This window comes from Bison bison, unplaced genomic scaffold (assembly GCF_000754665.1).
Source record: "Bison bison bison isolate TAMUID 2011002044 unplaced genomic scaffold, Bison_UMD1.0 scf7180017864030, whole genome shotgun sequence".
Taxonomy (NCBI): domain Eukaryota; kingdom Metazoa; phylum Chordata; class Mammalia; order Artiodactyla; family Bovidae; genus Bison; species Bison bison.
Genome location: NW_011494602.1, coordinates 2,022,987 through 2,039,462, shown reverse-complemented (window position 1 = coordinate 2,039,462; position 16,476 = coordinate 2,022,987). Strand labels below are relative to the sequence as shown.

The following is a 16,476-nucleotide window of genomic DNA, read 5'->3' as shown; positions in this document are numbered from 1 at the left end:
GTTAAATAAAACATAAATAAAAAGGAGCTTCTAGAAAGCAACTAAAACTATGATAAGTGAAATTTAAAACCTTAATAGAAGGACTAAAGGATCAAGTTGACTAAGTCATCCAGGAACTTCAGAAATAATAAAGATGAAAAATAAGAGAGAATAAATGAAAAAACTAAAGGATCCGTACAAAAGTACCAACATGTAAAACTTAGGATTGAAACAGACACATATCAGGGCATATATAACAGGAAAATTTCAGACATTGTTGAAAAAAGGATTTTAAAGTATGTGTACAGGAGGGTGAGTTGAGGGAGTGGGTGAGTTGGGAGGAGGGGGATGGGAAGAGAATATTTGGCTCCAAACTACCCAAAGCAACTCTGGAAGCTAAAATAATGGAAAACTATCCCCCAAAATCTGAAGAAAATTCTTTTCAAACTCCGACTACATTTAAACACAAGGGGGTGTGGGTGAAAACATTTTTAGATGTGCAAGATCTTAAAAAATGTATATTCTGTGCATCCTTTCTCAGTAAGCTACTAAGGATGTGCTTCACCAAAATGAGGAAATTGATCCCAAAAAAGGGAAGAGACAGGAAAAAGGAAGGCTGAGATAGGCAAAAGGCAGAGGAAATCCCTGAATCTGGTGAAAGCAGATTCCTGCCTGGGACCCATGGGCTAGACAAGCGAAGAACCACAGTCCCGGAGAGGTGTCTTCAGGAAGTGTCTGGGCACATGCAGATGAACTTCAGACAACCAGTATGGAATATGAGATTGAATTAGGACAGGTATGTGGAAAGCAAAGCAACTGAATAATACAAAGCAATTGCTGATTCCAGGATAAACAAAAAGTATGCAGAAAATAATAAGTAAAGAGTACTTCACACAGTTCAGTTATGACTAGCATTTATAATCATGATAATAAACAGCAAATATTGGCCTAAATAGTACTATGCTTTCAACAAAATTTAAAGAATGGGAAATGTGTGTGTATGTATGCGGTATGTAAGGTTAAAGGGAGCTCCCTTTAACCTTAATGGAATGTTTTAGAAACAAAACCTAAAACCAATAATAGCAACAATCTACACAGCCACAATAGTAATCATAAAGCAGCAATACAGCATGAAATTTAGTGATAAGGACTCAATTCCTTTTTTAAGTATATAGTTCATTTACAATGTTGTGTTAGTTTCTGCTGTACAGCACAGTGATTCATTTATACATATATATATATATGTTCTTTTTTATATTCTTTTCCATTATGGCTTATCACAGAATACTGAATATAGGTCTCTGTCCTACAGAGCAGGACCTTGTTATTTACCTATTTTATATACACAGTTTGCATATGTTAACCCCAAACCCCCCCTTCATTCCTTCCCCATCCCTACCCCTCTTCTCTATGGATACGGATCCAATTCTTAAATGCTAAATTCTGCTCCAACCTGCAGAGCAAGCTGGAGAGAGCTGCTGTGGAGGAAGGGATGGGGTGGGAAGGATGCCTTAACTCATAAGTCTTGTGCGTGGAATTATCTGCCTGTTTAGATCCTGCACAGATACTTTTTGAGCAGCACTGTCCAAAAGAAATGTAATGCAAGGCACAGATATAATTTTAAAATTCCTAACAGCTACATTTAATAAAAAGTTAAACAGAAATGGTTAATTTTAATAATGTGTCTTATTTAACCCAATAAACCCATCCCGTTATCACTTCAGCATATAATCAATATAAAAATGTTTACATTCCTGGTGTTTTAACTAAGCTTTCAAATCAGGTATGTATTTTGTTTCCAGAACCTTAATTTGTACTGGCTACGTGCTAAGGGCTCAACAGGTACTTGCCGTTAGTGGTGACCATAATGGACAATGCAGTTTAAGGGATTTTGGTTATATTATAAGAAAAGCACTTATTATACAAACAGCTTGTGTGGCTCAATATTAAAAAAAAAAAATCAAAAAAATAGGCAGAAGACCTAAACAGATATTTCTCCAAAGAAAACATACAGATGGCCAATATGCACATGAAAAGATGCTAAATATCACTAATTATTGGACAAATGCAAACTACCATGAGGTACCGCCTCACACCTGTCAAAATGGCTATCATTAAAAAGTCAAATAACAAATGCTGGACAGTGTGTGGAGAAAAGGGAACCTTCCTACCCTACTGGTAGGAATGTAAATTGATGCAGCCACTATGGAAAACAGTATTGAGGTTCCTTAAAAACATCAAAAATAGAACTACCACATGATTTAGCAATCCCATTTTTGGATATATATATATATATGCAGACAAACCTATAATTCAAAAAGACACACACCTCTATGTTCACAGCAACACTATTTACAACAGCCAAGACATGGAAGCAACCTAGATGATCACTGACAGATGGGTGAATAAAGAAGATGTGGTCAGTTCAGTTCAGTCGCTCAGTCATATCCGACTCTTTGCGACCCCATGAATCACAGCACGCCAGGCCTCCCTGTGCATCACCAACTCCCGGAGTTCACTGGGACTCAAGTCCATCGAGTCAGTGATGCCATCCTGCCATCTCATCCTCTGTCGTCCCTTTCTCTTGCCCCTAATCCCTCCCAGCATCAGTCTTTTCCAACGAGTCAACTCTTCGCATGAGGTGGCCAAAGTACTGGAGTTTCAGCTTTAGCATCAGTCCTTCCAAAGAAATCCCAGGGCTGATCTCCTTCAGAATGGACTGGTTGGATCTCCTTGCAGTCCAAGGGACTCTCAAGAGTCTTCTCCAACACCACAGTTCAAAAGCATCAATTCTTGGGTGCTCAGCCTTCTTCACAGTCCAACTCTCACATCCACATATGACCACAGGAAAAACCATAGCCTTGACTACACGAACCTTTGTTGGCAAAGTAATGTCTCTGCTTTTGAATATGCTGTCTAGTTTGATCATAAACTTTCCTTCCAAGGAGTAAGCGTCTTTTAATTTCATGGCTGCAGTCACCATCTGCAGTGATTTTGGAGCCCAGAAAAATAAAGTCTGACACTGTTTCCACTATATGCTGCACCTGGTATTTTCCAGACCAGAGATCCTCTGTCTTACTTTCTCCAGAAAATAATTCTCTAGGCTTCTAGGTAGGGTGAAAAGAGCAGTTGCCTGGCTGTAAAAGGTATAAGAATTTGATTCCTTTTTATAGCCAAATAATATTCCATTGTTTGTATATATCATATTTTGTTAAGCATATAGCGATATAAGCTTACCTCAGAAAACAAGAAAGATCTCAATTATTCCATTATGTTTACCCATTCATAATTTGATGGGCATTTGGGTTCTTTCCACTTTTTTGGTCATTATGAATAATGCTTCTATGAACATTCCTGTATATATGTTTGTGTGGACATATGTTTTTCTTTTCCTAGGTACATATATAGAAGTGGAAGTGCTGAATCATATGACAACCCCATGTTTACCTTTTGGAAGAATTTCCAAATTGCCAAATTATTTTCCAAAGTGGCTCTAACATCTTACATTTCTCACCAACTATGGATGAGAGTTCTAATCAATCCATATCTTTGTCAACGCTGTTGTCTGTTTTTTGTATTTTAGCCATCTTAGTGGGTGAAAAGTGGTGTATCATTGTGGTTTTGATTTGTATTTCCTCAATAGCTAGTAATTTTGAACTTATTATTTGTGCTTATAAGTCCATTTGTATATCTTCTTTGGAGAAATGTCTGTTCAAATATTTGGTCCATTTAAAAATCAGGTTATTCATCTTTTTTTTGTTGTTCTAAGTGTTCTTCATGTTTTCTGGACATGAGTCCCTTACTTGAGATGTGACTTGCAGATATTCTCTCCCATTCTGTGAATTGTCTTTTCGAGTTCTTGATAGTGTCCTTTAAAGCACTCAAGTTTTAAATTTTCATGAAATCTGATTTAACATTTTTTTTTTTCTTTCATGACTTGTGCTTTTGGTATGTATCTAAAAAATTATTGCCTTATGCAAGATCAGTGATACACTGGTAAAGAGCCCGCCTGGCAATGCAGGAGATGCAGGAGACAAGGGTTTAATCCTGGGTTTGGAAAGCCCCATGGAGGAGGAAATGGCAGCTGACTCCAGTATTCTTACCTATGAAATTCCATGGACAGAGGGGCCTGGCAGGCTATAGTCCATAGAGTCGCAAAGAGTTGGACGCGACTGAGCATGCACATATGTAAGGTCATAAAAACTTATGCCTATGTTTTCTTCTAAGAGTTTATAGTTTTAACTCTTACGTTTAGCTCTTTCATCCCTTTAGAGTTCATTTTTTATATAGTAGAACATAGGAGTCCAACTTTATTCTTTTGCATGTGGATACTCAGTTGTGACAGAAACATTTGTAAATAAAAGAGTAAAAAAAAAAAAAAAAGAAAAGAAACATTTGTAGTAAGGACTGTTTCCCCATTAAATTGTCATGGTATATAGGTTAAAAATCAACTGAAGATAAATGTAAGGATCTGTTTTTGAATGCTCAGTTTTAGTCCACTGATTTATGTGAGTTTTATGACAGTACAGTACCACACTATTTGGATTACTTTGTAGTAAGTTTTCAAATGGGGAAGTATAAATTCTTCAATTTTGTTCTTTTTAAAGATTATTTTGCCTACTACAGAAGTCTTATATTTTTATACGAATTTTGGGATGAGATTATCAGTTTCTATAAAGGTCAGCTGAGATTTTGATGGAAATATGTTATAGATTGATTTGGGGTATATGGCCATGTTAACAAAATTATTAAATGTTCCAATCTATGTATATAGGATATGTGTCCATTTACTTATGTTTTAAATTTCTTTAAATAATATTTTATGGGTTTTGTTGTATAAATTTTATTGGGTTTTTTTTTTTTTTTTGTTAAATTTTTTGTAAGTATGCTGTCTGACATTATTTTAAACATACTTCTTTTCTTAATTTCCTTTCAGGATTATTCATTGCCAGAATATAGAAATGTAGTTAATTGTTTAATATATTTACATCTTATAACCTTAGTTCATATGCTTTGTAATCTAGTAGTTTTTTTTTTTTTTAAAAATTAGGATTTTCTACATATAAGAACGTGTTATTTGTGAACAGAGATAGTTTTATCTCTTCCTTCCCATTCTGGATGTCTTTTATTTCTTTTTCTTGCCTAATTGCCCTGGCTGCTGCTGCTGCTGCTAAGTCACGTCAGTTGTGTCCGACTCTGTGTGACCCCATAGACGGCAGCCCACCAGGCTCCCTCGTCCCTGGGAGTCTCCAGGCAAGAACACTGGAGTGGGTTGCCATTTCCTTCTCCAGTGCATGAAAGTGAAAAGTGAAAGTGAAGTCACTCAGTCATGGCCGACCCTTACCGACCCCATGGACTGCAGCCCACCAGGCTCCTCCATCCATGGGATTTTCCAGGCAAGAGTACTGGAGTGGGGTGCCATTGCCTTCTCCAATTGCCCTGGCTAGTACCTCTGATACAATGCTTTGTGGAAGTAGCAAGAGCAGACATCACTGTTTCTCCTCCTTAAGGAGAAAGCATTCAGTTGTTCATGATTTAGTATGGTTTTAATAGTGGGTTTTTAGTAATGGATTTTCTTTTTTTCTCTTTTGGATGCACTGCATGGCTTGCAGGATTGGAGCTCCTTGACCAGTGATTGAATCTCAGCCCTCGGCAGTGAAAGCAGAGTGTTCTAATTACTGGGCCTTCAGGGAATTCCTAGGTGTGAGTTTTCTATAGATGTTCTTTACAGGTTGATAATACTTCTTTCTATATTCCTAGTGTGTTGGATTTTTTTGACTAAAAACTGTTGGGTTTTGTTACTTATTGGAGATAATAGTGTGCTTTTTCTTTTATTCTGTTAATATAGCAAAGGTTGCATGCTCTTCCTTCAGATTTATATATAGTAAAGAATGTAACCATTTGGGGTTCCTGGGTGGCACAGTGGTAAAGAATCCACCTGAATGCAAGGTGTGGGTTCCATCCCTGGGTTGGGGAGATCCCCTGGAGGAGGAAATGGCAACCCACTCCGGTATTCTTGCCTGCAAAATTCCATGGACAGAAGAGCCTGGTGAGCTATAGTCCATAGGGTCACACAGAGTTGGACATGACTTCGCACCATGATGATGATAGTATGTTATACAGGTTAGTTTTCAGATGTTAGACCAATCTTATATTCCTGAGATAAATGTATTGTGGTCATGATATATAATCCTTTTTATATGTTGCTGGCTTTGGTTTGTAGTATTTTGTTGAATACTGGTGTGTAGTTTTCCTTTCTTCTGATTTTTCTTTTTGGTATTGGTGCGTGTGTGCATGCCAAGTTGCTCAGTCGTGTCTGACTCTTTGCAACCCCATGGACTGTAGCCCTCCAGGCTCCTCTGTCCATGGGATTCTCCAGGCAAGAATACTGGAGTGGGTTGCCATGCCTTCCTCCAGGGAATCTTCCTGACCCAGGGATTGAACCCACATCTCCTGCATTGGCAGATGGATTCTTTACCACTGAGCCACCTGGGAAGCCCCTTGGTATTGGTATCAGGATGTAACTGGCCTCTTAGAATGGTTTGAGAATTTTTGTTATGCTTCTTTTAAAGGGTCTGTGAAGGACTGATATTAATTCTTCAAACATTTGGTACAATACATCTGGGCCTCTGCCTTTCTTTGTCAGCAGATTTTAAATTGCTAATTCAATATAATATTTTTGTTAAGACCAGTTATAAGTGGGCATTCATCTTGCAAAAATACATATTGATATTTGATTCTTTAGCCAACCTTTCTCTGATATAATATCCAAATAGAAAGAAATTTTAATATACCTACTTATAACTTTCTTTTTTCTTTTGTTAAAGGTCTGTAATTATTCTGGAACCAGTAAACCATGGCATCAAAGAAATTTGCTGTTAAAGTAAGTGTTGCTTAATAGCTTTCTTTAAAATGATTAATCACTTTCTAAAATAACCAAGCCCTGTATTAATTGAAAATAGAAGCCCTGAACTTTCCTTTTGCTTTTTAAATTTGGGAGACCACTGAAAACTTGAAGTTGGTGATTGAAAATGAGAAAATGAATAGTTCATACGGTCATGGCAGTTTCTTGATTAAAGTCTTTTATAAATGCCTTTGGGGCTAACTTGGTCCTTAATGTTAAAAATTACGGTTCACACTGCATGTCCATGACATGATTTTTGATTATGACAGAGCAGGCAAAAGAAAAGAGGCAGGCAGCCCGTGCTGCACCCCAGTGAGTAGCAGGAGCTAGTTCTCCTGCCTCATGGCCCCGCTTTGTTTTCCTCTCATAAGCATCTCTTCTTTATCTGTTGATGACTGGGTCTGACCCTTGCCTGTGAGGGAAGGGTCACCTGAGAGGGAAAAGAGAGGAGAAGAATTGATAAATAGTGACTATGATTGGCCCTCCAGGTTGTGCAGCCAGGGGTCCTGCCTCCCAGCAACTATAGATTCCGTCTCCCTAGAGGGACCACTGCATGAAGGATGCTTTCACATACGCGTGCTCTTTAGGGCATGTTCTCTATGCTAGTGTTTCATTAAGCAGAAATTGAAAACATCAAATCACACCAATTCTAGTGGTTGTTAACCAGATCAGATACTATATAATATTGTAGTCATGTCTTACCTTTATGGAGCCAGTGCTCATTAGATTTACAACCTATTTATAAATTTCATCACTTACAATTATTTCTAGTATTTGTATATTCTGTATGTAGTTTTCTTTCTGTGAGAGATTATAAGGTGAACTTTCACTATTTGTCTGTCTAGAAATATATTTGGTTTTCCTCTAGAGAGTAAAGTTTGTTTAGAATTTCAAGTTGCACATCAATTCTCCTCAGCACTTTAAGGTATTTTCCCTTGTCTTCTGAAATCTCTTACTGCAAGTGAGAAATGTTTTAATTATCAATTGGTACTAAAAAACCGCCTGAAAATATAGTGACTTGAAACACAAGCCGTTTTACTCTCAGGATTCTGGAGGTCACCAGAAAAAAACGGGTTGGTTTTTCCATTTGTGGTTGACTGGGGCTGCAGTCATCTGGGACCTCAGAGCAGCTGGTGCATTGAAGCTGACGACTGTAATGGCTGACTGTGCTGCAGTCTCACCTGGGCTGTTAGTGCTGCCCTTCAGTTCCCATTCAAGTGGCTGCTCAGTATGGCTTGGGCTTCTCCTAGCTTGGTGGCTGAGTTTTGAGGGATGGGCTCCCAGGGCAAGAGTTGCCGGAAGAAGGAAGTGTGTAATTCGTCCAACCCTTGAAGACCTGGGCTCAGAAGTCTCAGATGCATTTCCTCCACATTCAGTTGGTCAGGGCACTCAGAGGTCAACTCCAGGGAAGATGGAGCTCTTGATGTGAAAAGCAGCTTGTGCTCACAAGGAGGGGAGCCTCTGAGGGTGCATCTGTGGAGACCAGTCAGCTCAGAAATCTACTTGTGATTCCTTTCTCTGTTACCTTGCTTATCAAGCTATCTTGGTTCTCTGTGGTTACTTTTAAGGTTTTATCTTTGTCTTTGATAATCTACAGTTTCCCTGTGAAATCTTGAGATATAGACTTATTTTTATTTATCTGGCTCAGGATGCAATGTACTTCCTTTGGAGGAGTCAAGTCTTTTGTCAGTTTTGGGAAATTTTGGCTTTTTTCTCTTCAAGTACTGCGCGTCTCTGTTCTCTCTGTTTCGTTCTCAAAAAACCAAGATCATGGCATTCGGTCCCATCACTTCATGGCAAATAGATGGGGGAAACAATGCAAATAGTGACAGACTTTATTTATACAAAATCACTGTGAACGGTGACTGCAGCCCTTGGACATTTGCTCCTTGGAAGAAAAGTTATGACATACCTAGACAGTGTATTAAAAAGCAGAGACATTTCTTTTCCAACAAAGGTCTGTCTAGTCAAAGCTATGGTTTTTCCAGTAGTCATGTATGGATGTGAGAGCTAGGCCATAAAGAAGGCTGAGTGCCATAGAATTAATCATTCTGAACTGTGGTGTTGGAGAAGACTCTTGAGAGTCCCTTGGACAGCAAGGAGATCAGGAAATCAACTGTGAATATTCATTGGAAGGACTGATGCTGAATCTGAACCTCCAATACTTTGGCCAACTGATGTGAAGAGCTGACTCATTAGAAAAGACCCTGATGCTAGGAAACATTGAAGGCAGGAGAAGGGGATGGCAGAGGATGAGATGTTTGGATGGCATCATCAACTCAATGTGCATGAGTTTGAGCAGAATCCTGGAGATGGTGAACGACAGGGAATCCTGGCGTGCTGCAGTCCTTGCAAAGAATCAGACAGGACTGAAGCTCTGAAAGACAGCGATTCTTCTGGAACTCTTAAAACTTGTGGATAGTCCTGTATAATTGTTTCTTATATGCTGGAGGGTGATATTAACTCATCCAAGACTGAGCCCTTGCAGACTCTCTACTCAGAAAAAGACTGGGCCTCTTGCAAAGCTTTGCCCAAACTGACTGATCCATTTGGGCAGACAGTACTCATCAGGGGCAAAGCGTGGGCCCCAGGCACCTGATTATGTCAGAGTTGGTCTGTTGATTTCCAAAGCATACACCCTGCTGTGACAAGTTCTGCTCCCAGATTGCTCAATCTCACAGCTGCACCAGGTGGCGCTAGTGGTAAAGAACTGGCCTGCTTGATCTCTGGGTTGGGAGGATCCTCTGCAGGAGGAAATGGCTCTCCACTCCAGTATTCTTGCCTGGGAAATCCCATGGACAGAGGAGCCTGGCAGGCTGCAGTTCATGGGGTCGCAGAGAGTCACAACTTAGAGACTGAACAACAGTAACAACAAAATATTTTCAGTATCTTTAAAAAAAAAAAAAAAGATACAAATGAGCATATTTACAAAACTTAAGCATACAGACATAGACGTATTTCCACTGTTACTTAATGTTTGAAATACGTGGTGGGAAGACCTACAAGCCTGGCCCTGCAGAGCCGTGGAGCGGTTTCAAGTTTACTTCTGCTGGAGCCATTGGCACTTGGGTGGTTTTGGACCAGGTTTATGTTCATTTCAGGGCTTGGAATTCCACCACCTGTGGGCAGTCTGACTTTGTAGCCCACAACCAAGTGTGGCACAAGCTTCGTGCTTTCAGTCTTTTCCACTCTTGTTCTCGCTCTTCTCCTTCCCCCTTCCCTTTCTCAGAGCCCTGGGTCGGGGGCAGGCTTCCATGCTGCCTCCCTTGGTCAGGGAGCAGAGAGGTTTTTGCATTTTCATGAAGGGCACAGTTTCTCAAGAGAAAGAAGGAAAAGCTCTCTTGAATAGCTTTTATTCCAAGAAATTGTGGACAAACTTATCCACATGAACTAGAGTGTATTATATGAGATATCTCCAAATCGAGTATTTATTTCTATAATATTTCTGTTTCAAGCTTTGTATTATGTCTTAAGCTATTATGAAGAGCTGAAAGTTTTCTCCACAACTCCTGACTTAACTGGAATCAGTTTATTCCCAACTCCTCTCTCTCCTTTTCCTACCCTCTTTGGGCATTAGGATGCCAGCTCTCAGCTATCCTGGCTTCCAGATACTCTGACAACCAGGCTTGAACCTTTCAAAGGCATGATTATTTTTTTTTCCAGCTTGATTGAATTATTGACATAAAACCCTGTGTAAGTTTAAGGTGTACAGTGTGTTGGTTTGAGAAACATATAAATTGCAAAACGTTTATTTACCATAATGTTTAGTTAGCAAACATATCCTTCACTTAATTACTGTTTTCTTGTTACGGTGACAACATTAGAGCTTTACTCTCAAGTATACGGTACAGTGTTGCTAACTATAGTCACCAGGTTGTATATTAGCTCCCTGGAACTTTGTTGTTTTTTGGTCACTAAGTCATGTCCTAGTCTATTGCGACCCCATGTACTGTAGGCTGCCAGGCTTCTCTGCATGGGATTTCCCAGGCAGACTTATCTTATAACTGAAAGTTTCTACCCTTAAACCAGTATCCTTTCATTTACCTACCCCCTCAACCCCGTACATCCACCACTCTACTCTGTCTCTGTGAATCCAAAGGTTAAAGATCCCACATGTAAGTGAAATCGTACAGTATTTGTCTTTCTCTAAGGTACTGACTGCACTTAGCATAGTGTCCTCGGAGTCTATGTTGTTGCAAATGGCAGACTTTTCTTCTTTGCTATGGCCAAATAATATTCCACTGTATGCATATACATTTTCTTTATTCATTCGTACGTGAATGGGCATTTAGGTTGTTTCCATGTCTTCACTGTTGTGAATAATGCTGCAGTGAACACAGGAGTGCAAATATCTCTTCAAGATAGTGATTTCATCAACATTGTTAATAGGCTATACCCCAATATAAAATAAAAAGTTAAAAGTAGTAGTGATAAAAAAGATAGCAATTTCATATTTCATATCCTTCACATATAATCACAGGAGTGGGATTGCTGGATCATATGGTAGTTGTATTTAAAAATTTTTTTGGAACCTCTGTTTTCCGTAGTTGTGCCACTAATTTACATTCCCACCACCCGTCTACCAGGGCTCCCTTTTCTCGACATTCTCACCAGCATTTGTCTTTTTTCATAATAGCTACAATAGCTTGTGTGGTTATAGCTCATTGTAGTTTTTAGGTATATTAGGATATTGACTAATACTGTTAGGGATTTATTAATTTTATTATTCTTTTCAGAGAACCAACTTTTGGCTTTGATTTTTTTTTTTTTTCCTGTAGGGTACTTGTTTTCTGTTTTATTGATTACTTTATTATTTCCTTCCTTCTATTTTGAGTAAATTTGTCCTTTTTCTAGCTTCTTAAGGTAGAAGTTTAAACCATTGATTTTGAACATTTTTTTTTTCTAATATATACACTTAAAGCTATAAATTCCTAAGCACCTACTTCGGTTCAGTTGTTCAGTCATGTCCAACTTTTTGTGACCGATGGACTGCAGCATGCCAGGCCTCCCTGTCTATCACCCAACTCCCAGAGGTTACTTAAACTTATGTCCATCGAGTCAGTGATGCCATCCAACAAATGATGCCATCATCCTCTGTTGTCCCCTTCTCCTCCCACCTTCAATCTTTCTCAGCATCAGGGTCTTTTCCAACGAGTCAGTTCTTTGCATCAAGTGGCCAAAATATTGGCGTTTCAGCTTCAGCATCTATCTTTCCAATGAATATTCAGGACTGATTTCCTTGAGGGTGGACTGGTTGGATCTCCTTGCAGTCCAAAGGATTCTCAAGAGTCTTCTCCAACACCACAGTTCAAAAACATCGATTCTTTGGCGCTCACCTTTCTTTATAGTCCAACTCTCACATCCATACATGACTACTGGAAAAACCATAGCTTTAACTAGATGGACCTATGTCAGCAAAGTAGTGTCTCTGCTTTTTAATATGCTGTGTAGGTTGGTCATAGCTTTTCTTCCAAGGAGCAAGCGTCTTTTAATTTCACAGCTACAGTCACCATCTGCAGTGATTTAGGGGCCCTCCAAAATAAAGTCTGTCACTGTTTCCATTCTTTCCCCATCTATTTGCCATTAAGTGATGGGATCAGATGCCATGATCTTCATTTTTTGAATGTTGAATTTTAAGCCAACTTTTGCACTCTCCTCTTTCACTTTCATCAACAGGTTCTTTAGCTCTTAAACTTCACTTTCTGCCATAAGGGTGGTGTCATCTGCCTATCTGAGGTTATTGATATTTCTCCCGGCAATCTTGATTCCAGCTTGTGCTTCATCCAGCCCAGCATTTGGCATGATGTACTCTGCATATAAGTTGAATAAGCAGGGTTACAATATACAGCCTTGACATACTCCTTTCCTGATTTGGAATCAGCCTGTTGTTCCTGTCCAGTTTATTAACTGTTGCTTCTTGACCTGTGTACAGATTTCTCAGAGGGCAGGTCAGGTGGTTCGGTATTCCCATCTCTTTCAGAATTTTCTGTAGATCATAGTTTATTGTGATCTACACAGTCAAAGGCTTTGGCATAGCCAATAAAGTAGAAATAGATGTTTTTCTGGAAGTCTTTTGGTTTTTCGATGATCCAGCGGATGTTGGCCATCTGATATCTGGTTCCTCTGCCTTTTCTAAATCCAGCTTGCACATCTGGAAGTTCATGGTTCATGTACTGTTGAAGCCTGGCTTGGAGAATTTTGAGCATTACTTTATTAGCATGTGAGATGAGTGCAGTTGTGTGGTATTTAGAACATTCTTTGGTACTGCCTTTCTTTGGGATTGGAATGAAAACTGACCTTTTCCAGTCCTGTGGCCACTGCTGAGTTTTACAGATTTGCTGGCATATTGAGTGTAGCACTTTCACAGCATCATATTTCAGGATTTGAAATAGCTCAACTGGAATTCCATTACCTCCACTAGCTTTGTTCTTAGTGATGGTTCCTAACGCCTACTTGACTTCACACTTCAGGATGTCTGGCTCAAGGTGAGTGATCACACCTTCATGGTCTGGGTCATGAAGATCTTTTTTGTACAGTTCTTCTATATATTCTTACCACCTCTTTTTAATATCTTTTGCTTCTGTTAGTTCCATACCATTTCTGTTCTTTATTGTGCTCATCTTTGCATGAAATGTTCCCTTGGTATTTGTAATTTTCTTGAAGAGATCTCTAGTCTTTCCCATTCTATTGTTTTCCTCTATTTCTTTGCATTGATCACTGAGGAAGCCTTTCTTATCTCTCCTTGCTATTCTTTGGAACTCTGTATTCAAATGGGTATATCTTTCCTTTTCTCCTTTGCCTTTCGCTTCTCTTCTTTTCTCAGCTATTTGTAAGGCCTCCTCAGACAACTGTTTGCCTTTGTGCATTTCTTTTTCTTGGGGTGGCCTTCACCCCTGCCTCCTCTACAATGGCATGAACCTCTGTCATAGTTCTTCAGGGACTCGGTCTGTCAGGTCTAACCCCTTAAATCTATTTGTCACTTCCATTTGTTAAGCACCTGCTTCCATCTGTTTGTCAAGCACATAACTTATTTCTATCCTTTTGCTTTCATAAAGATGCAGTTCAAGTAGTAATTTTGCTTTGATTCATATCAAAATATTTTCTAATTTTCATATTGTTTCATTTTTGATTAATGGGTTATTCACATGTGTAGCTTCTAAGTGTTTGGAAATTTTTCAAAAATCATTTTGTTATAGGTGTTTTGTATAATTCCTCTATTTTGGTTAATATTTTATAAACACTTGAATAATCTGATGGTTGTTGTGTACAGTAAACTATGTATCTGACTCATGTCAAGTTTGTTACATGTGTTGTATAAATTTGCTATGTGTTTACTATATTTTGTCTACTTGATTAATCAGTTGAGAGTGCTGTATTAAAATTTCCAACTATGATTTTAGATTTGTATATTTGTCCTTTTGTTGATATTTGCTTTGTATATCCTGAGGGCTTCCCTGGTGACTCAGTGGTAAAGAATCTACCTGCCAGTGCAGGAGATATGGGTTTGATCCCTGGGTGAGGAAGATCCCCTGGAGAAGGGAATGGCAACCCACTCCAGTATTCTTGCCTAGAAAATCCTATGGACAGAGGAGCCTGGCGGGCTATAGTCCATGGGGCTACAAAGAGTCAGACACAACTTAGCAACTAAACAACAGCATTATCTTGAGGCTCTATTAATAGATATATACAAATTTATCATTGCTTTTTCTGTTGAATAGAATCTTTAATCAATATGAAATATCTCTTTTTATTTCAAGTCATAGTTACCCGAAAGTCTACTTGTCTGATATTAGTAGGGCCTACATTTGACATTCTCCAACCAAATAGCTGGGACCCCACTGGATTCCTGAAGCCCAGTAGTCATTCAGTGCCACCCATGTAAGGAAAGTTTTTAATTAGCATTTCCTTGTCTGTTCTTAATTATGAATGGACAAAAGATACCACCATAGATGTAGGGATGACTTGAGAAACAGAGTTCCAAAGAATAGCAAGGAGAGAAAAGAAAGCCTTCCTCAGCGATCAATACAAAGAAATAGAGGAAAACAATAGAATGGGAAAGACTAGAGATCTTGTCAAGAAAATTACGGATACCAAGGGAACATTTCATGCAAAGATGGGCTCAATAAAGGACAGAAGTGGTATGGACCTAACAGAAAGAGAAGATATTAAGAAGAATACACAGAAGAACTGTACAAAAAAGATCTTCATGACCCAGATAATCACGAAGGTGTGATCACTCACACTTACCTAGAGCCAGACATCCTGGAATTGAAGTCAGGTGGGCCTTAGTAAGTATCACCACGAACAAAGCTAGTGGAGGTGATGGAATTCCAGTTGAGTTATTCCAAATCCTAAAAGATGATCCTGTGAAAGTGCTGCACTCAGTATGTCAGCAAATTTGGAAAACTCAGCAGTGGCCACAGGACTCATTTCAATCCCAAAGAAAGGCAATGCCAAAGAATGCTCAAACTACCACACAATTGCACTCATCTCACACATTAACAAAGTAATGCTCAAAATTCTCCAAGTCAGGCTTCAGCAATATGTGAATCGTGAACTTCCTGATGTTCAAGCTGGTTTTAGAAAAGGCAGAGGAACCAGAGATCAAATTGCCAACATCTGCTGGATCGTCGAAAAAGCAAGAGGCTTCCAGAAAAACATCTATTTCTGCTTTATTGACTATGCCAAAGCCTTTGACTGTGTGGATCCAATAAACTGTGGAAAATTCTGAAAGAGATGGGAATACCAGACTACCTGACCTGCCTCTTGGGAAACCTGCATGCAGGTCAGGAAGCAATAGTTGGAACTGGACATGGAACAACAGACGGGTTCCAAATAGGGAAAGGAATATGTCAAGGCTGTATATTGTCATCCTGTGTATTAATTTGTATGCAGAGTACGTCATGTAAAATTCTGGGCTGGATGAAGCACAAGCTGGAATCAAGATTGCTGGGAGAACTATCAATAACCTCAGATAGCAGATGACACCACTCTTATGGCAGAAAGTGAAGAGGAACTAAAGAGCCTCTTGATGAAAGTGAAAGAGGAGAGTGAAAAAGTTGGCTTAAAGTTCAACATTCAGAAAACTAAGATCATGGCATCCGATCCCATCACTTCATGGCAAATAGATGGGGAAACAGTAGAAACAGTGGCTGACTATTTTTCTGGGCTCCAAAATGAATGAGGATGGTGATTGCAGTCATGAAATTAAGACGCTTGCTCCTTGGAAGGAAAGTTATGAACAACCTAGACAGCATATTCAAAAGCAGAGACATTACTTTGCCAACAAAGGTCCGTCTAGTCAAGGCTATGGTTTTTCCAGTAGTCATCTATGGATGTGAGAGCTGGACCATAAAGACAGCTGAGTGCCGAAGAATTGATGCTTTTGAACTGTGGGTGTTGGAGAAGACTCTTGAGAGTCCCTTGGACTGCAAGGAGATCCAGGCAGTCCATTCTGAAGGAGATCAGCCCTGGGATTTCATTGGAGGGACTGATGTTGAAGCTGAAACTCCAATACTTTGGCCACCTGATGTGAAGAGCTGACTCATTGAAAAGACCCTAATGCTGGGAAAGATTGAGGGCAGGAGGAGAAG

At 39.3% G+C, this 16,476-nt stretch overlaps 1 protein-coding gene across 17 annotated transcripts in view; it reads left to right on the top strand.

The window, feature by feature from the left end:
* The window catches only part of SLX4IP (SLX4 interacting protein), a 222,678-nt gene that overhangs the window by 15,384 nt on the left and 190,818 nt on the right, over positions 1–16,476 (top strand). For 13 of the 17 annotated variants that reach the window (XM_010834201.1, XM_010834210.1, XM_010834202.1 and 10 more), the window contains 2 exons: positions 5,592–5,682; positions 6,807–6,862. In XM_010834201.1, coding sequence (XP_010832503.1) covers positions 6,836–6,862 — 27 coding nt within the window. In that variant the 5' untranslated portion in view covers positions 5,592–5,682; positions 6,807–6,835. Of the gene's footprint in view, positions 1–5,591; positions 5,683–6,019; positions 6,103–6,806; positions 6,863–16,476 lie in introns of those variants that run through there. The other 4 variants (XM_010834206.1, XM_010834216.1, XM_010834213.1 and 1 more) reach the window with 2 other exon arrangements.